At 44.4% G+C, this 21,137-nt stretch overlaps 1 protein-coding gene across 3 annotated transcripts in view; it reads right to left on the bottom strand.

Annotated features, from left to right (window-relative positions):
• Positions 1–810: 810 nt before the first annotated feature.
• The window catches only part of ARHGAP28 (Rho GTPase activating protein 28), a gene marked incomplete at both ends in the record, with an annotated part of 189,561 nt that continues 169,234 nt past the window's right edge, over positions 811–21,137 (bottom strand). For all 3 annotated transcript variants that reach the window (XM_080714420.1, XM_080714422.1, XM_080714421.1), the window contains 7 exons: positions 811–905; positions 3,896–3,960; positions 5,926–6,050; positions 8,382–8,438; positions 12,243–12,356; positions 13,334–13,531; positions 16,018–16,100. In XM_080714420.1, the coding sequence (XP_080570546.1) occupies positions 811–905; positions 3,896–3,960; positions 5,926–6,050; positions 8,382–8,438; positions 12,243–12,356; positions 13,334–13,531; positions 16,018–16,100 (737 nt within the window). The remainder of the gene's footprint in view (positions 906–3,895; positions 3,961–5,925; positions 6,051–8,381; positions 8,439–12,242; positions 12,357–13,333; positions 13,532–16,017; positions 16,101–21,137) is intronic.

The raw sequence follows: 21,137 nt of genomic DNA, 5'->3' as shown, positions 1-21,137 counted from the left end.
ACACACTCACGGAAACCTGTGCCCAGCACATGGAAAGATGATCATTGAGCACCAGGATAAGGAAACCGGCTCTGGACTGTGACTAGGAAGAAGGCCACAAAAGCACAAGATGCCCTTTGACAAATCAAGTCTGGCAAAGGGCCCTGTGCTCTAGACAACAAGCTACTAAAGATCCAGGTTCAGTACTTAACCACAGGGAAGTGCTCACTTGCACCAGAATGCCGACAGTCACCACGTAGTATAACATACATCACAACACGGTTTTCTTTAGGCCAAAGTTCCTCCTGCCCCAGTTCAGAAGCGAGTCGGAGCTTCAATATTGTGATTCACTTTGGAAACCCATTCCCTTTGGAAAGCAGATCTGGATTCTTCGATGAAGCAGAAATTAAGGCGGTTTCTGGCATTCTTGCTAAAAAAAAAGTCAATATATGTATATCATATAAGTATAAAAAGGACCTCCCTCTCTCTTTGGTGCCAGAAAGAAGTGCCACTTCTCTGCAGCTAGAGGGCCAAGTTGGTTTCTGCTGCGGAGGCAGATACTGGACACCATTCAGGTTCCCTAGCCTGCACTGGCCTTTCCTCCAGAAGATCACATGTTCTTTTATGGAGGAAACGAGATGCGGAAGTTCAGCTCAAATGGCAAACCAGCTCCTTTTCCACAGTTGATCAGACTGGAGATGGAGGCCCTACCCCGTGGGGGCGAGACGCAGCCCGGGTTGTGGGGACAAACAGGCCACACAGTCTTTTCTCCCCTACAAAATGCAGGAACTTTTTGGCATATAATACATGACAGCAACCATTTTGGGGTACTCAAAGACTTCCTTGGGGCTTAATCACCCATTCTGCGTGAGGATTTACGCGGTACACATCCAATATATGTGCATCTGGATCCAAACAGTGCTGTCCTAAAGGAAAGAGAAATCAAAGAGCGTTTTTAAGAACTCATCCTCTCGTGTGTGCACAGGAACGTAAGTAAGCTTGTGTGTTGGCAAGTTCAAATAAGGCCAATACTGAGCCGGGCGTGGTGGCGCACGCTTGTTATCCCAGCACTCGGGAGGCTGAGACCTGAAGATCACGGTTCATGGACAGCCTCGGCTACTTAGTGAGGCCCTCCGCAACTTACTGAGACCCGGTTTCAAAATAAAGAATAAAAAATAGGGCAGGGGGTGTAGCTCGGAGGTCAAATGCCCCTGGGTGCCATCCCCAGACCTACCAATAAATAAATAAATAAATAAATAAATAAATAAAAGGCCGATACTTCTTTCAGTCAAGAGTAAGTATACTCATTTTTAGTTTCTTAGTGAAGCCTCCCCTCCTTCTGTTTCTTTCTCTAAAGCTGAGAAGTAATTTAAATAAAACTCAGGTTGAAACTGTGGGAATGCAGACATACCAGTACAGGCAAATTGTTCCTTAGTTTTATCACATCAATCAGAAAAATAGGACAAGAACTCCTTTCAGGTATGGACTGGTCATTTATATGCAAACACAGCCCTCTTAGGGTTTTGTCGTGTATTTTTAGTGGTTTGTTTTGTGTGTGTGTGTGTTTTTGTGGTTTGTTTTGGTTTTGGTACTGGGGATTGAACCCAGGGGTATTCTAACTCTGAGATACACCCCAGCCCTGTTTTATTTTTTTAGTTTGAAACCAAGTTTTGTAAAGTTTGCCGAGAGTCTAAGTTACCAAGGCTGGCCTCAAACCTGAGCTCCTCCTGTCTCAGCCTCCCAAATCCTGGGATTATGGGCAGGCACCCCATGCCCAGCTCCTCTAATGGTTCTACCGAGATAACTTGGGGGAACCAAAGAAAATCCAAATCAAGTTTATTTTAGAAATGGTCACTGTGTTGCTTTACTGTGGAAGTAATGCCCGGAGGCAGGAGAGTATTATGAAGTGCCAGGCATTGGAGGTGGGGGAGCAATGTATCCGACAGTCTCAAACACTTGTCCCCGGGGTGCTGATAACTACAGCAAATAAGTAGAAGAGAAAGCAAGTCCAGTGGTGACAGGAATATTAGAGACAGAGCAGGGAAGATACATGGAAGGCGCAGGAGCCAGGGAGACCTCAGTAAGCAGGAGGTCTATCAGCCCAGACTTGCAAGAGGCCAGAGGGAAGCGAGGCTATCTGCAAGGCATGCTGGGATGGATGAGTGGAGAAGTGCAAAGCCCAGGCTGGGTGTGCGTGTGCAAGAAGTCTGCCTGCTGCGTGATCGAGGCAACGAGACAGAGAGAGCTGAGGAAGCTATGTTTAAATACCGAAGGGCTCCAAGTACAGAGCCCAAAGATGGAGGGACCCTGTAGACACTAATACCTGATAGCAGCCATCATGGAGGCCCTTCCCAGGCTTGCTTGGGGCTTACTGGAGGCAGAGAATTTGCATGATATACCTGACATATACACGCACTGGTGCCAGTGCCGAATACTGAAGGTTCCCGGGGCGGACCGGCTAGCTCCCCAACACCCAGGCACGAGCCAGCGAAGTTAAGTGACGGGGAAGTCGGGGCTCAGGTCGTCCTCGAAAGCAGGTGCAGAGTTTGTCACAGAGGGGGCATCACCCCGGGCAGTCGCAGAGAGAGCCCGTGACCCATCTCACCGCAGAGGATTCTCTGGGGGCCCCTGAGAGCGCATCGTGGGTGGCGCTGATTGTGGGGAGGGCTTCACTGGGGTGGTTTTAAGAGCATGAGAGGAAGGATCGGGAGTGCAGATATTTGACTGGAGGACTTTGGCCAAGACCAAAACGAGACACAGGAGCGGACCTGAAGGGGGCGGGGTCAAGAGAGAGTTTTGGGGAAATGAGGGAAATTCCCATCATGTTCACGGAGATGGAGATGATGCAGGTGTCTATGACGGAGAGGCTGGAGGCCCTGCTGGGCAGGAGAGGCCACCTCTGAGGGAGGCCAGGGAGAGGCACTGGCCATGGTGGGCGCCCAGGCAGTACGTGGAGCTCGGAGGGTGTGGAGAAGCACAGCAGAAGGAATTTTCTTGTGATCAGCCCCCACCAGGGGAACAGGGGGAGGGCCTTTGGCTCTGAGCTAAAATGTGGAAGTTAAGGAAAAAGTGTAGCTGGGTGTGGTGGCGCATGCCTGACCTCCAAGTACTTGGGAGGCTGAGACAGGAAGATTGCAGCCAGCCTGAGCGATTCAACAAGCTCCTCGGCAACTTAGTGAGGCCCTGCTCCAGAGTAAAACATAAAAAGGGCTGGGGTGTAGCTCAGTGGTAGAACGCCCCTGGATCTGTCCCCAGTATAAATGGATGATGTGTGCTTGTATATCCTCTCGTCTTATATTCCAATGTGATGTATGATTACAATGCACCAATAAAAATAAATTAAAAAAGGAAGGAAGGGAGGAAAGGAGGGACAGAGGGAGGAAAAGAGAGAAGGATAAAAGATATCTTTCTTCTTAAATTTTGCAAGAGACTTCCCAACTTAAGAGTCACCAACATCTACTCCATACCCACAGTAAAATGTTCTTACTTAGAATGTGAGAATATTAAGCTGGGCGTGGTGGCACACGCTTGAAATCCCAGTACTTGGGAGGCTGGGCTGGGAGGATCTTGGCTAGCTGTCACCTTCAGCTACTCAGTGAGGCCCTGCACAACTTAGTGAGGCCCCGTTTCAAAATAAAGAATAAAAAATAGGGCTGTGGGCATAGTTTGGAGGTAGAATGGCTCTGGGGTCCATCCCCAGTAGCACACACACACACACACACACACACACACACACACACACACACACAAATGAGACTATTATGGATATTTTATGTAAGACTAAAAACACCCCAGAAACTTAATGATTTTGTCTTTTTATCTGAGAAACCTGTAAAATATGTCTTCAAAATAATAGTGACCAATTTCTTTAGGACAACCAGAGGACTTAGAAGTGAAATTATTAAGGAATGCTCACCTATATTTCCTCCAATTTCATATAACCTTTGGTTCTGAATCTTAATACGTTCTGATGAGCCATGACTGAAACAACAGAAGGCAGAATAATTATAACCATCCATCTTGATCAAAGGCAAACGTGCATGCTAGACAGTATGGCGGCAGACAATTCATTCTGTCCCATAAAACCTTATTGCGAATACATTTATGAAAAGGGCATTTTTTCTGTTTGGCACAGATAAGAAGCTGAAGTCCAGAGAGCTTGGGATGCTGGCACACGGAGAGAATGCTCAGTGTCCTACAGAAGCAGAGACCCCCGTCTAGCCGCGCTGCCAGCATCCTATTAGGACTTCTTAGGGAGGAAGCTGGCCGATGCTGACACCTGGAGGCGGGCCAGGGCACAGCCAACAGCCAGCAGCCTTCACACTGGCCATAATTTAAAGAAAAAGTCAGCTGGCAGTGGTGGCACACGCTTGTCATTCCAGCATTCGGGAGGCTGAGTCAGGAGGCTCGCAGTTCTTGGCAGCCTCAGCTACTTAGTGAGGTCCTTTGCAACTCAGTGAGACCCTGTTTCAAAATAAAGAATAAAAAATAGTGCTGGGGGTGCAGCTCAGAGGTAGGATGCCCCTGGGTTCCATGCCCCAGTACAAAAAAAAAAAAAATCAAGCTTCATTTCTGTGTTTGCCAAACATTGAATGGCATTCTCTGCCCTTTGCAAGCTAATGTTGACTTTTTTTGTAAGTCCCTGGCCTATAATAAAATTGAGATAAAAAATTATGGCCTAATCCTATTAGTTTTCTTTTACTCCAGGCTAGAATGCTGAGACGGGAGAATCTGAAAATCTCCACCCACACCAGGGACCACTTTCTGCTTGGTCACTTCAGATGGTCTTTGCCTCTCTGCTTGAGCAAGAAAAAGAAGAAAAAGGCTTCTTTGTCTTATCATCAAATTCACTTTTTATTTGAGATAGTAGTAAATTTGCATGTAGCTATGAGAAATCACAGAGACAGATCCTGTGCACCCTTTACCCAGTTTCTCCCGAAAGTGATGCCTTGCAAAAAACTTAAGTGTGATTTCACTGTTAGCACTGAATCAGTCTAACAGAACGCTTCCATCATCAGGCCTCTCCTTCTCCCCCTTCGTGGCCAAAGTCACCTCCATCTCCCTGTTCTCCTCTGTTCCCCATCATTTATACCCGGCAACCACTATCCTACTGTGTATTTTTATAAATTCATTATTTCATAAATATTATACAAACAAAGATAGATGATGTGGGACCTTTCTGCATCCCCCCTACTCTGCAAATCCCAAGACCCAGCAAGCTGTTGAATCCAGTCAAATGCTCATCCTTGAGTGAGTACGCATTCCTAGACAAAAGTTAGGCTCATCTGTGCTCTTCTCTGGTGACTTCCGACAGACAGGCACAGACGTGTGCGGGAATCATTCTGAGCCTAAGGATTATTAGCAGTATGTTTTGAAGAAAGCAACAGCGACGGCACCAACAAGGGAGCCTGGACCAATGATATTCCTGGAAATCAAGATTTCTACAAAACCAACTTGCTCTATTTTTTCACTCTAATAAAAAGTAAAACTTGTTGAGTAAACGAAGGTACCAGCCGGGCGTGGTGGGCACACTTATAATCCCAGCATTTGGGAGGCTGATCCCAGGAGGATCGCAGTTCATGGCCAGTATCAGCTACTTAGTGAGGCCCTTTGCAACTCAGTGAGACCCTGTTTCAAAATAAAGAATAAAAAATAGTGCTGGGGGTGTCACTTGGAAGTAGAATGCCTCTGCGTTCCATCCTGAGTACCAAAAAAAAAAAAGTACCAAGATAAACATGACTGAGATAGAACCCCATTTATAGAAATTCCTTTGAAAATAATTTCTGTTTTTGATTCATCTCTACTTTTAACCCCTGTAATGTACTCGAAAAGCTCCAAAGTAACAGTTCCAATTTTTCAGAAGACCACGTTTCTGGGTGCCTGGAAAGTTAACTCTTCTGACAAAAGTCTACCTTTTATTGGAAGTGACCTTTCCCACTCACTCACCTGTTCTCGTACTGAAACTTGGCCAGGATGTCTCTGGCTGTGGTCTGGCCGTTCAGCTGGATAGCCATGGACACCTTGGACAGCAGCGGGGCGTGGACTCTTATGACCCCTTCCGGCACATCAGACTGCCAAAGAGGAAAGGTTCAGTACGCCTCAAACTAGGAGGAAGCAGCAGTTCAATGGCTGCACTTAAGAGGTATGAATTAGAAATCATGCCATCAGGATGATAACATCGGTAAATATGACCAATACTCAACCAGAACACAGCACTTCTTTCTTTCTTCCCAAGAGACAAACTTTCCCTGCATCTAACTTTCACGTCCTGCATACTCGGGCCTTACTGTGATGCCTTAAAATCTAGACAGGAGTGACCCAGGCCTCCTACAAAAACCCAGTGTTTCTATTAATGTCTATTGAATAAATAACTCTTTCTAAGCACAATTCCAGACTGAAATATATTGTAAGAAGACCAACTTCTTGAGAGTCTTAGGCATCAATGAGAAAATACTGCTTCCCTCAGTTAGCAGTCATGAATGGCCGGCCCACATCACAGTCCTCACGTGCACCTGCAACTCTGTCTTGCAGAGCATGTTGATACCAGCGCAGAGCACAGTAGAACACTGCTGGGGAAGGACGATCCTCTGCACTCGGGCGATGTGACTGACCTGGGAACCTTTGGGCTTTGGCATAAGCAAGATGTTTAGAGCAGTGCTATCTGACTAATAAAAGTATCTGTCTTGACAGTGTCAAAAATTCCTTTTGTTTAAAAAAAAACTTTTTTTGCAGTACTGGGGATGGAACCAAGGGCATTCTGCTTCTGAGCTACACCCCAGACATATTTTTTATTCTTTATTTTTGAAACAGAGTCTCACTAAGTTGCAAAGAGCCTCACTAAGTAGCTGAGACTGTCTATGAAGCCACAATACTCCTGTCTCGGCCTCCGAATGCCGGGATTACAGGCATGCGCTACCTCGCCTGGCTGTTTCAAAACTTTGAATCTTTTAAAAACAAGTTTTCTAGGAAGTGAAGAGAAACAAATTTCTATCATTTTAAATATCTGGCTATCCTATATGCAATCATTTTAAACTTCTACCTTCTCAAAGGATGGTGCCATTTGATTCTTCTTTTAATGAGGTGCTGGGGACTGAGGGGCATTCTACCTTTGAGACACACCCCTCCAGCCTTTTCTATAATTTATTTGAAAGAGGGTTGCTGAGAGAGTCTCACTAAATTTCTGAGGCTGGCCTCGAACCTATGATCCTCTTATCTCAGTCTCCAAGTACTGAAATTACAAGCATGTGCCACCATACCTGGCAGGATGGAATAATTAATGTGGAAAGTATGTAGGAACTGACTCGACATGGACCCAGGAAGGACTATGCTGTGAGCTAAACCATGTCCCCTGAAATCATATTTGGAAGTCCTACTCCTACACTTTGAGATGCGAGCTTATTTGGAAATCGGGTCATTGATATTCAAAGTTACAAGGTCAACATGAGGTTGGGCTCAGTCCGGCGAGAGGTGTCCTTACGAGAGGAGAAGGGACACGGTGACACTCACAGTGAGAGTGTCACGTGAAGACAGAGGTGCTGGGTATCTACAAGCCACGAGGTGCCAGGACGTTGGTGCTACTAGAAGCTGATGGAGCCTGGGGCAGACCTCACGGTCTCAGGAGAAGCCCGCCTTGCTGACACCTTGATTTGGGCTCTTAGCCTCCAAAACCTTAACTAAGAACATAAAGTTTTATTGTCATAGGCCACCCCGTTTGCAGTACCTTGTTATGGCTGCCCTGGGAAACTGAAACAGAATTTTTAAGTAAGGTCAGTTATTCTAGTTCTGTTCTGCTATCCTCTCTGTCTCTCTGTCTCTCTCTCTCTCTCTGTCTCTCTGTCTCTCTGTCTCTCTCTTCTCCCTTGCCCTCTCTCTCTCTCTTGTTTTGAGATGGGGTCTTGCTAAGTTCCTGAGGCTGGCCTCAAATCTGGGGTCCTCCCGTTTCTCAAGTACAGGGATTATAGGTGTGTGCCACCATGCCCAACTTTATAGTGTATTCTTAATATTATAACTAGAACCAAGGGAGTGTGAGGGATTAGGATTGGAGGGGTGCATTTCCCGGCTCATCACAGCCAAGACCTCTCCTAAGTTACTTTTTGATAATCTCATGTCCTTCCCCTCCCTCTCCCCAGAGGCCCTGAAAGATAAATTCCACTCTGTGATATGACTGAGCCTATGATCAGAACAACCCGATTTCCCTTGTTACTTCCCGTGGCCCTCACACCTGTGTGCAGGACGCCTGACAACACACGTGGAATCATCAGGTGGTTGCGTCCCGGTACCTCTGCTGTATGTTTTATCTTGAAAATGCCAAGCTCGTGACCAAAATTATATAGCAGTGTTGTGGATGTGGCCAGAGAATACTACATAGGCAGTTAAAAGAAGGAAGGAAATTGTGTTCTTACCAGTCTTCTAGTAGAGGGTGATTTTTGTAGTACCTTTGACGTCTTGGGGCTTATAACCTAAAGAAAACACATTTAGTCCTTAGGATTAATATTTAGAAAACAAGTATATGTTGACTGTGGAAGTGTCATTTGGTATGGCAAATTATAAAATGTATGCAACACTTTCACCTCACAATTCCACATCTATAAACTTATCGTATAAATAAATACACTTCGTTTGTGAAAACAACAAATATACTGGTTTATTCACTGAAACACAAATTGTAATAGCAAAAGATTGGCCACATCTAATTGTCTAACAACCTGGGTTGCTTAAATAAATTATTGTATGCCGGTGGAAAATCACACAAGAGAAGCAAGAAGCAAATTTTGTGGGCTGCAGTGGAGCGATCTCCATGATTTCTTAGGCTGGCAGGGTGAGATGAGGGCTGTATTTCCTGTATGCCATCATTGACGTGAAAAAGGAAGAAGAACATATACAGTCCTATGCAACAGGGGATGCCCCAGACACCGGACTCCAGGGATGAGCCAATCCTTTGTGTAAAAAAGCGAAGTATTTGCATAGAGCCCAGGTACGTTTTCTTGTGAATGTTAAATCACCTTTAGATTACACTTTAGATTACTCACAGGACACAATGCAACTTAAACCCCACGTAAATAGTCGCTCTACTGTATTGTTAAGAGACTAAAACAGTCTCTATGTTTAGTCCCAACAGGAGACATCTTCCTGAATGTTCTCTGTTGGCGTCCACGGGAGCCATGGACCCCAAGGGCCGACTGTGTCCACATTTGCTCACTTGGTACAGAGCCTGTGTGGGCAGATGCACCAGCTCCCGTCACTGGGGATGTTATTTTTCTCCCGGAGGGGAAGTCCAAGATGCCTTTTTTTGTGTGTGTGGTACTGGGGTTGGAACTCAGGGACATTCTATCTCTGAGCTTCAACCTCAGCCCTAATTTTTTATTCTTTATTTTGAAACAGGGTCTTACTGAGTTGCAAAGGGCCTCACTTAAGTAGCTGAGGCTGGCTGTGAACCACGATGAATTTGTAAATTGTTAATGAACTATCTATTTACTTGAATTAAAAAGATAGTATATTATGACAGAATTAAAGGTGCACTGAATCTTCGTGTTAAAGTGCTTGCTCGCATAGTATGTATAACCGTTAAGTTCTATCTCGGTTCTATATAACCAATCCGCATATATGATCGAACCAATAAGTTAGCTAACATTCACACAGCAGTTTCACACACACAGTACAGGAGTCAATACTTGTGACAATCGTGAAGTAGGTGTCATTGCTTTTCTTCTCCTTTATAAGACTGAGAGCCGGGCGTGGTAGCGCACACTTGTAATCCCAGCATCTGGGAGGCTGAGACAGGAGGATCTCAGTTTGCAGACAGCCTCAGCTATTTAGTGAGGCCCTTTTCAACTCAGTGAGACCCTATTTCAAAATAAAGAATAATAAAAAAAATAGGGCTGGGGGTGTAGCTTGGAGGTAGAATTCCCCTTGAGTTCCATACCTAGTACTGCAAAAAAAAAAACAGCTGAGTCTCAGGAAGAACCGTGAGCAAGGCATGTTATGACTTGCACTTTGCCCATTTCTGCTTCCCAACTCTTCAAAAGCCTTGGAAATAAGATCTGGCACTCCTGGTGCACGTGTCTAAGGGCGTGGACAGACGTCCCTTGCAGAGAGTCCCAAGGACTTGTTCTGATCCATCGGGGTGATCTCTGGAAGACAGAAGATCTCTCAAAAGGCATTGCCTAACCCGTGCTAAGGGGTGCAGTGTTGGAAACATTTATAGGCAAATGTAGTCCTTTCCCGGCTTCCTGACGCAGTGAATTGACGCAGTCAGGAAAAACAAGATCCAAGCTTGGTCGACAAAGCCGGGGGCTGAGATGCCCTGGGCATAAGGGCTTTGTAAAGCTCCGACACGCTCCTGGGAATCTAGAGGCTCAGCTGCACACGCAGGCTGGAGAATATGACTAAATGACCTGAAGAGAGTATAAAGTCTCCTCTGGCCTCTGGCCACCTCCAAGGCTCTGTGCAAGCAGGGGAGAAGTCTCAGGCAGAGTTAGGAGCCATGTGGCCAAGCGCAGAAGGTACCCCAATACATAGAGCTCATCTGCAAAGACCAAGAGATAGCTTTGGCTCCCAGAGTTGGAGAAAACCTCTGTCCAGTCATTAGATAACCATTAAGCTAATGAAAAAAACTTCAGTAGCCATGGAATAGAAACCAGACTCAGTTCATCAGAAAAGTGTCTAAACAAGCAAACAGACAGCACAGAAAGCAATGGCAGGAAACTCCAGAAAGGGGGAAAAATCTGACTTCTAGAGCTGCCACGTTATAATATTATAATATTCAAAATGCCCTGTCTTCAACTAAAGGTTATTAGGCCCATATACATTGAAACTGTTGGAAAAGAAAATTTTAGTAGTTTCAGAAGAAACCTCCCATCTCTAAGGAAGTGTAGTAGACATTTGACTTCCTATAAAAATCTCCAAATTAGCCATTTTAAGTCTTTAGGGAACCAGGGGAATACTACTCTGCTGGTGATGATTGTTCAACACTACGAATCCCCCAAACTCACTGGACTGTAGAGTAAAAGTTGTTACCTAAACTTCTTTCTAAGTTAAGACAATTATTTTTCCAAATTGAAAAATCAGTTCTCTTCAATATGAAGTCACTTTGCCCGTAATCGATAAAGGACCGCAGCCATTCCTACGACTGTGGAAAGTCCAGGAGCACTGCTTTCGCCTGCCACCCTGCCTGGGCATCACCTCCCCTCTTCCTCTGGATGAACCTTTACTCCCCTCCCCTTCACAGAGCTACCCGCCCTTCATGTCACAGCTTGAATGCCACTTCTCCCCTGAAGCTGTCCACGGTGCCCGTGCTGAACACAGCTTGTGGCCCTGGCACATTGTCTAACCGCTGGCCGGTTGTGCATGCATTCTGCTGGGTGCTCATGGCACCTAGAGACATCGGCCTCACCCATTAGGGGTAAGTTCCTTCAAAGGCATAGTGAATTTCTGGTATCTGCATCCTTTTTGGGAGCTGCAAACATCAGTGCCTGATATTTATGGTCATTTCCTAGTTATACTGAAGTGATGAAGATAATTCTCTTAAAACTGTTTCCATTATATACCTTGGCACACATAACTCTGCTAAAGGAAATTTGCTGGGAATGCCATGAATTTACCCCAAACAGTCTGACAATGGTCTTTCATTCTATTATTCAGTCACTAAAGAGATCTTTTCCCTACTTATTTGCTATGCTGGATATTGGATTGCCTTTAAATCCAGTTCATAAGGACTAAAATGTTGACTTTAAGCTTTTGTGAGAGGCATTTTGGCTGTTCCAGTAAGTTCCTAACAGAATATTAAAGAATTCTCATGAGACTAGATATTTCAAGAGCTTTAGCCTAAAGAGCATGCAATTCAAGAAAGCAGGGAGCCGGGCTTGGTGGCGCACGCTTGCAATCCCAGCATTTGGGAGGCTGAGACCAGAGGACTGTGGTTTGAGGACAGCTTCAGCTACTTAGTGAGGCCCTTTGCAACTCAGTGAGAGCCTGTTTTAAAATAAAGAATAAAACATAGGCCTGGGGGTAGCTCACAGGTAGAATGCCCCTGGGTTCTACCCCCAGTACTGCAACAAAACAAAACAAAACAAAACAAAAACGAGCAAAAACAAAATAGGAAGACCACGATACTCTGCTTATGGACACAATTTCTGCAATGTTTATGGTCATAAGTCTAAACAACATTTGGGTTCTAAATGCCCCCAAAACCTATTCCATGCCTTCCTTTGAGCAGTGAAAATTGAGGGAGTCAAATACCGAGAGCCCCAGGTGCCCGTCCTCACCTCCCGCTCGATCGTCCTCCTCCGGAGAAGCCTTTTCACACTGGGAAGCTGTTTCTTCAGCAGCATGGAGGCTTCATTCATCCTTCTGACTTGGGTGATCAGGAAAGACGGCACCTGGAGAACAGGACAGTGTGACTGGGGGGACACCAAGCAGGACCTTCCTGTGGACTCTGTCTTCACTTCTGTTAATTCCTCCCGGGCACTCAGGACTTGGAACCAAGAATTGGGCCATTTGCCTTTGCAAAAATTAGAAAATCCTATGCAAATTTTTGTTTAATAGTAAAACATGCTAATGAGGAGCTCCTAAAGAATGTACAGTGGTCCCTTGGTATCCAAGGAGAATTGATTGGTTTCAGGAACCTCTTCAGACACCAAGACCAGAGGATGCTCCAGTCCCTAGTAGAAATGGCCTAGTAACCTATGCACATCTCCCTGTATTCATTCATTAATTCATTCATCCATCCTTCCAGCCTGCCTATCTATCTATCTATCTATCTATCTATCTATCTACCTACCTACCTACCTACCTACCTACATACCTATCTACCTTGTCTGTGGATTGAACCTAGGAACCATTCTACCTCCAAACTATACACTCAGTTCTTTTTATTTTTTATTTTTGTTTTGAAACATGATCTTGCAACATTGTAGAAAGTCTCACTAAGTTGCTGAGGCTGTCCTCAAACCTGTGATGATCGTGTCTCAGTCTCCTTTCTTGACTTCTCAAAGACTTGGATTATAGGCATGCATCACCCCCAGTCCAGCTCCTTCCATATACTTTCAGTCACCTCTAGATTATTTAGAATATCCAATACAATGTAATGTTATGCAAATAGTTCATTGTTTAGGGCGTAACGACAAGAAAAATGTTCTGTACATATTCAGAACAAACAAATAATATCTTGGAAGACTTTTAATCTGTGGGTGGTTGGACCTGGAGACGCAGTGCTGCGGGTGTGAAGTACGCACCGTATGAGGACCCACAGGCTCCCTGCAGGATCTCCGTGGAGCTTCCCTTCAGACTGAGGGAACGCTTGCCCACGGAGCCCTGATCTTCCTGGCACTGGGGAACCTTGGCGGGAGTTACTCACCTTCCACAAAATGCTCTGGTACGTAAGCATTAGGCGGATGATGTGCGCCGCGGTGTTTGCTAACCGCAATTCTTCGCATTCAGAATGTTTGCTTCTGCTGAAGAAAAGGTTTGGCGCCATTACAGTGGAAATGTTCCACATACTCATTCGGTTTTTTGATTCATTGGCAATCACTTTATTGAAGAATTTCATGAGGGCCTAACAAGAAATAGCATGGTGTCACACTCTGGTAAACCGACAAGGCTTCAGCGGTTGCGACCATATCTACACCCCGTCATTGTGCCACTGGATCACTGTCCCCCGTGTGGAATGGGCACATGTATCATGGTTCCCCTTCAGTTACTTAAAACTGCCAAGAAGAAAGGTGAGCAGTTTATTCAGGTGTCTGCTTCATAAAATAACTTTGTTTATATGGTGTCTATGATACTGGAGTCTCTATGAAGAGTAGTTTGTATTGTTCATCTTTCTTTTATTCTAAATAAGTTTGATAAATATTAACATGAAATACAAACCAGGGAGAGAAAACAGCGCAGCTCAAATAAACATAAAGTGTGGTTTTCTTGTGAAGGAAGAAAACTAATTCTAAGTAAAACATCTTTAACTTAAAGCATCGCTGCTGAAAATGATGTACTATATCTTTGGAAAATGACATTCATTTAAGTGATCAGAGTACCTCATTCTCCAGCCCAAATATGAACACTTTTTAAAAATTTTTTACTTTTAGGGTGATATTTTTCTATTGATTTTCAATTCTGAAATCTTCAGCTGGCCACAAGTGAATGCTTATGTATAGCTTTTCTGAGGAGGAAGAGGAGAAGGAGGAGGAGGAAGAGGAAGAAGAGGAGGAGGAGGAAGAGGAAGAGGAGGAGGAGGAAGAAGAGGAGGAGGAGGACAAGGAAGACAGGTAGGAAGGAGGAAGGATGGGAGAAGATATAAAAAAGCATAAAATTTGCCGAGTCACCAAAGTATAGACATTTATATTTAGAAATTCACCAAGGAGAGTGAAATCCCAAGAGGAAGTTATCTTCGGTTTCCAGTCTGAATTCTGCTGTAGCTCGTGTCATGAGAAGATGCAGGGCGCCTGGTTCTGACAACAGCTCGCATTCGCCTGACGGGGCAGGCGTCATTCTAGTGCTATGTCTCTACTCACTCATTATCCTTCTCCAAAACCTACAAGGTCAGTACTATTATTACTACTTTACAGATGAGAAAACCAAGGTGGAGAGGGACTGAGTAGCTTTGCCCAACTTCAAATTAATTAACTTGCAGAGTCAGGATCTGAATCAAGTTAACAAATTAATTGTGTGTGTGTGTGTGTGTGTGTGTGTGTGTGTGTGTGTGTGTGTGAATGATTCTGGGGATTGAATGCAGCAGTGTTCTACCTCTGAGCTACACCCCCAGACCTACTTTTATCTTTTATTTTTTAGCAGGTTCTAAGTTGCTGAGGTCTCACTAAGTTGCTGTGGTTGGGCTCGAGCCTGAGACCCTTCTGTCTCAGCCTCTCCAGTAGTAGATTTTAGGCATGGGCCACCGCACCTGGCTCAAGAAAAACAATTCTTGAGCACCAGCTTCAATCTTAGGTCCACACAAAATTTAGAATGGAAACCAAGGAATGTATGTATTTGCACATGCATGCCAAACACTTGTATGAGCATGTATGTGACATCTTTACAGTCTCAGGATCTCATGGGGGATTTTTGTGAAAAATGTATTGAACTGCTTGACAACTACTGCATCCTCAATTATACGAAAGTGTAGATGACATCTGGACTCAGGTACTCGATACCAGATAGATTTGTTTGATAAAATAACATTGGTTAGACAAACACCCAAACAAGATAATCCATTTTTATCTTTTAAAAAATTACTGAATTACATTAGAAACTGGCCTTGCTAATCCTTATCCTTGTACCAATGCTATAATCAACACATATCACAGTTGACAGTGATGTTTTACACTCATCTTTATCTCCACTGCATTCCAATTCCAAATACCTGTTGTACTTAGTTTTACTACACAGCATCATTATGTAGAAATAGTAAGAGAAGCTTTGCTTTTTACGAATACACAGCAAAGAAGCAAATGTTAAATAAAGGGAGGGCTCTTGAGATGAGGAACTAGAGAGTGTCGTCTTCTGTATTAATGGACAGATTCGCTTCTTGAAGCTCAGATTCTATTAGGCGATGCATAATGCTCTGAAATTCTAGAGTTATTTAAATTCTGTCATCTTCAGACATTTTTAATACATGAAAAATTTAAAATTTTCACTTAATTCAATGATTTCAAATTTCCTCCCCAAAGAGGAAAGTCTTTTCTGGCCACTAAGGTGAGCGGCTGAGAATCTACAATTATAGTTATTATATTTTACAAGTTCCCAAGTTGTCTTGTTCCCTTCTGAAACTGTTTCATCTAGGGCCTTCATCTTTGTTTCTTCCCTTACTTCCAACACATAGCTTAGTGTCTGGCAGACTGTGAGATACTCAGTATTCCTTGAATGAATGAACTCAAAACGTTCAAAGATGATTCTAGAATTCCCATTCCTCCTGTCTTCCTCAGAACAAAGGCGCAGGGAATGCGCTCACATGGCTTTGTAAATTGTCATGTTTGTTTTAATTTTTCCCAAAGGATCTATTCCTCTGGGCAGCACGAACCCCTGACAGACCAAGAGGCCGGCACGACATACCTGGGCCGTGTCCCTGTTGGCATCGGGCAGCGCCATGACCATCAAGTGTAAGACTTGAAACTGCACTTTGAGGTGAGGTCCTCCTAGAAGAGAGCAGAAAGGATCACACCTTTGAAACAACACTCAAGGACTCCGACGGCGTTTCTTGCTAACATCTGTTGGCACAGGAGGGCTCCTGACAGCTTTTGCTGGTCAGGACTCAGGTTTTGTGCTTATGTTCCCTGGGAGCAGGAGCCTGTCTCTCAACTCCCCTCTACAGCCATCGAAGCCATTGTAGAGGCAGGTGGCCAATAGGATCCTCAAACTTGTAGAGTTGAATAGTGTCTCCCTTTTCAAACTACTTTCACAGACTTGGTCTGGCTTTTTCACTACCAAATTTGAAGCTCGAGTCAAGAACAAATAAACCTTGCTTCCACTTCAAGAGGCAGCAATGTAGAGTTATCAGGAACGTACACTGTAGAACCAGGTACAACTGTGTCTACTGCTGAGTCACTTGGAGGGCGTGGGCAGGTTATTAACTCTGAATTGCTCCCACTGTAAAATGAGAGGAGCCAGAGTGATGTGAGCGCAGTGTTTAAGTCCATGTCTAGACACAGTCACGCTATGTGTGTGTATTCTCCTCCTTCAATCAATGCCACCTACTCTAACCTGAGACTTTGATCTTTGGAGACTGTTGAGTATTTATCTCCTATTGACACAAGATGGCGCCAGAGGGTTGGTGTTGAGACTGAGGTCCAGCAGCAGCCATGCTGAATTTTCAGAGCACACCAGAGAAGTCAGGTTTGCCTTTCTGTGTTCTCAAAGTGGTCTCTTGGTGAGGAGTTCCTCAGGAAAGCATTATGTCCTGGAATCCCTGGGGAGTTCTCCAGTTGAAGGAAAACCCGCTTATTTATACTCAATAAAGGCACTCGACTGCTTATAAAGTTACTGAGCTAGCAGAAACACCCTGGTGACAAGCTACCAGGTCAGTGGAGGGTGTGTGTCCTGGAGGTAAGGGGTAGATGGCAAGTGTTTGCAGCCATGTAATAAAAGGGAGGCGTATTTATGGGTCAGATCACACAGTCTCAGCCAAACCCACACGTGGATTTCAGATATTTATGTCAAATTTGTAAACAAAAAAATGACAGAGGCTCAGGATGTTATTGAAAGCAGCTAATGCACCATGACACCAGCTTGCCTAAATAACAGGCCCCATCAAGAAGATGTCTCAGTCCTGAGTACTTGGACACAGGTAGGACATTGTTTTTTAATGCATGAACTGCAGGCTGAGGGCTGTCTCTGACCTTCCATGCAATCCTCGGGGCGCGGGGGGACAACAGAGGCAGATATGGCTCTGGCAGCTCTCTATTTCCATGAGTTTCAAGAAATTATGAAGTTCTCTTGACAACTGAAAGTTCAGTTTGGCAAATGATCCGTTTCTGTGGTACTTAGGAAACTTGGCCCTGCACGGGTTTGTGGTTAATAGTTTTGTGGTTAATTCATTTGCTCTATCTTAGTAGAGCAATGCCCTTTTCCCGAGGTCATTATTTTTTCCCCCAGAAAGTTATTAACACTTTTCAAGAAAGCATCTGGGGCTCAACTCATGGACTATTAGCCCTTCAATTGTATGGGCAATTTGGGGGCCCAGGTTGAAAAGAGAAAGTAATTATATAAGTGGAAAACGATCTGCGCTTCCTGAAATAATTCACAACAGCAAAACAAATTTGAGTATCAAGAGGGTACCTTATACGTAACACACACATGCTCACAGTCTTCCCCTTCAGAAAGTCTCTTTACAATTAAAGCTTCCTTCCGGGGGCAAAAAGGCCATTGCTTCCTGCTGGTCATAGACCAGAACTCTGGGCCTCCTGCAGGATTGGCTGGTATCAAGTCAATCACCTGCAATATACTATTTTTTTTTTTTTCCTTTCCAAGTCCCACAAAGAAGCGTAGACTCCTCTGCGGAGCTTTTCAGAATATTTTCAGAGTATCTCAAACTGGGTGTGGTGGCACACGCTTGTAATCCCCACACTTGGGAGGCTGAGATAGGAGGATCGCGCAGGTTCGAAGCCAGCCACGCGCGCTGGCTTAGGAAACCCTGTTTCCAAATAAAAATATAAAATAGGTTTGGGAGTGTAGCCCGGAGGTAAAAGGGCTTCCAGGAATCCCAGTACTGCCAATAAATAAATAAATAAATAGAAAAAGATCAGAGTATCTCCCTTCAGTGCGGGGCACTGGCTGCAGAGGGAGGCAGTGGTGTGGAAGAGGAAAACCCACCTATCCCTAGGTCTTTCCTAAGTCCAATTTCCTGAACAGCTCTAGCATTGCAGGTCTGAACCCTCCTTGCATAATTCACAGTAGCAAAACAAACCAACAAACACAGACCCCCAAATCTTCTGGGGCACCAGCTCATTTGGATGGGGAAGGGGAAACTAATAATTTTGCCAACCATTTTTCAGGACAGCAGACATCATAAAAAAATCCAGAATTTTTTTGTTTTGTTTTTATTTTCTTCAAAAATGAGAAACTCTGCTGGCACAGCTGAGTAAGCCCCTACCAAGTCAACCATCCTGAGAGTAACGAGTCTCTGGACAAAGTATAAAACACAACCTGGGACAGGGGATCGTGGATAAAGCAGGTGAGCTCAGGGGTGGAAGGGGACCGGGGACTAGGACTGACATAGAGGCAGTGTCCCGCTTCCCTACCCCTTGGTCTGAGGTTGGGCCAAATGCAACAAATCCATAAACATCCTGGGCTTTCTGGCCCCAACCAGAGGCCAGCGTTAAAGGCCACCATAGCCATGGGAAGTTAGGGGCAGTCCCAGAAAGGAGAGGTCCAGAGATGAAAAGCCTTATTTCTGAAATGAATCCCACCCAAACCTCTGGGTGACCTAGGAGTCACGCATGTGTGCAGGATTAAATAGTTGAGCTGAGACGTGCTGAGCTGGTACTGAAAAGACCACTGGCCACTAGAATCTGGCCAAGCAAATCACCTGCTGTGGGCAGCAACAATAATCAAACAAAAGACACTCTGCAGAGGAATATTATCGAATCTAGAGACTTCAAATGCAATATTCATAACGTTCATAATAGAATTTACACTTCCTGACATACAAAATAACAAGAATGTGTGGTCCCTTCCCAAGGGAGAAGACGGAAACAACTCTAAAATGACCCAGATATTGAGACTAGTGGCCAGTACTTGGGAGGCCGAGACAGGAGGATCGCAGTTCACGGCCAGGCTCGGCTACTTTGTGAGGCTCTCCACAACTTAGTGGGACCCTGTTTCAAAACAAAGAATAAAAATTAGGGCCGGGGGTGTAGCTCAGAGTTAGAATGGCCTTGGGTTCTATCCCCAGTACCACACACAAAAAGGAAAGTAATAGGGTTTTTCAGCAGCTTTTAAAATTATGCACAGTGCTGTAAAGGAAAATATGCTCATAATGGATGAAGGGATCAGGGCGTCTCAGCAGGTACATGAGAAATATTGAGAAAGCACCAACTGGGACAGAAAGAATAATACAATTCTCTAAAATAAAATGAGAGGAAGGAACAAGCTTTTCTTTCTTTCTTAGTAAATTTCTCTCTCTCCAAAACAGAAAGAAAGAGAAAAAAATGAAAGTAAAAGAAAAGAAGAGGACCAAATCATACAAAGAAAAAAGATACTGGTCACAGACTGCATGTGAATTAAAATTCAGGAAAGGACTGTCTCTCCTCTTATTGAAGACACAACTGAATCTGCCTTAGTTAAAATGTGTAAAGATTTAGAACTACATCATTTTTGGCACTAGGGATTGAATCTGGGGGCATTCCAGTTCCGAGCTATATCCTCCTGCCCTATTTTATATTGCTTACTGTTTTGAAACAGGGTCTTGGTAAGTTGCAGAGGGCTTCCCTAAGTAGCTGAGGCTGGCCACGAACCTGTGATCTTCCTGTCTCAGCCTCCCAAGGACTAGGATTGGAAGCGTTTGCCACGATGCCTGGCTAGAACTAAAAATTTTTAAGGAAAATACCTGTCATGCAGCTTAGAGTTGTTATGATTTCCTTCATTCGGGCTCTAATGCTCTTATAGCGCTAGCCAGCCTGTAGAAGATGGCAAAATGGCAGGTACACATGCCACTGCCTGAGCTCTCCCACACCCTTTTAGAATCTGAATTTGTGGCTGACATTTTCAAATGAAGACTTTCCCCATGAGAGCCTGAACTTGGCTCTGGGCCCTGCTGAGCAGTGTGCGGGGTCCCTAGGCGAGGCGTGTCCTCTCAGCGTGGCCACGGGCCTTTCCTGGCCACGTGGAATTACCATTGTCTTAGCATACTTCTCTAGCCTTAGACTGTGACCTCTGACTTCTCCAGGTTAGTAGCCCGCAGCTCCACATTCCACTTTTCTACCTTTTTCTCTCAGTCTTCATCCTTATGATCAAACCATGTCAGATTATCCTGACTGCCAATGACAGTCTTCATTCCAGCCGCTCTGCATTGGCTCCAGCCCTTCAGTTTAAGATCTAATCTACGAGCCTTTGTAACTTTCAGAAATGCTATGCAATATTGTGGTTTCCAGAAATAAAATGTGTAGCATTTATTGTATGTTGTATCTTAAGGGCCAGGACCTCAGATTTAAGGAAATGAGAGATATTATATTCTCTCTATATATAGACATCATATATCTGATATATAGATTAATAGAGACATATCACATACATATGATATATAGATATCATATATAGACGTATAATATATATTCTATACAGATATCACATATCATATATACTTGTATTTTTTGGTGTAGTATTCCACCAAAATACTATTCCAGATATTTTTATCTACTACCTGTGAAAACCCTGACCGCAAGTGCAGCAGCTTAAGCTCAGAAAGTTCAACCACATGGGTAACACATGACGACACAGGAATTCAAATGTTAAGAGCCAGCCTTCTGCAGATCCGTCTGGTCTTAAATTATTATGCACCTCTCTAATCATATGCTCAGGCTTAAATGCATGCATGTGTAAATAAATGGGTGGCTGTTTACACTCAAACGTAGCATTTCAACCAGGCATTGTGGGGAAATGAGCAAAGCCTACGTTCTGCCCCAGGCCGTTCTGCTCCCTCCTGGACACCGGCACCTTATGGAGCGCACGTTTTGGTC

Source organism: Muscardinus avellanarius (genome assembly GCF_963383645.1).
Source record: "Muscardinus avellanarius genome assembly, chromosome: 17".
Classification (NCBI taxonomy): domain Eukaryota; kingdom Metazoa; phylum Chordata; class Mammalia; order Rodentia; family Gliridae; genus Muscardinus; species Muscardinus avellanarius.
The sequence above is the reverse complement of the archived record's forward strand: the minus strand, read 5'-3'. Positions and strand labels throughout refer to the sequence as shown.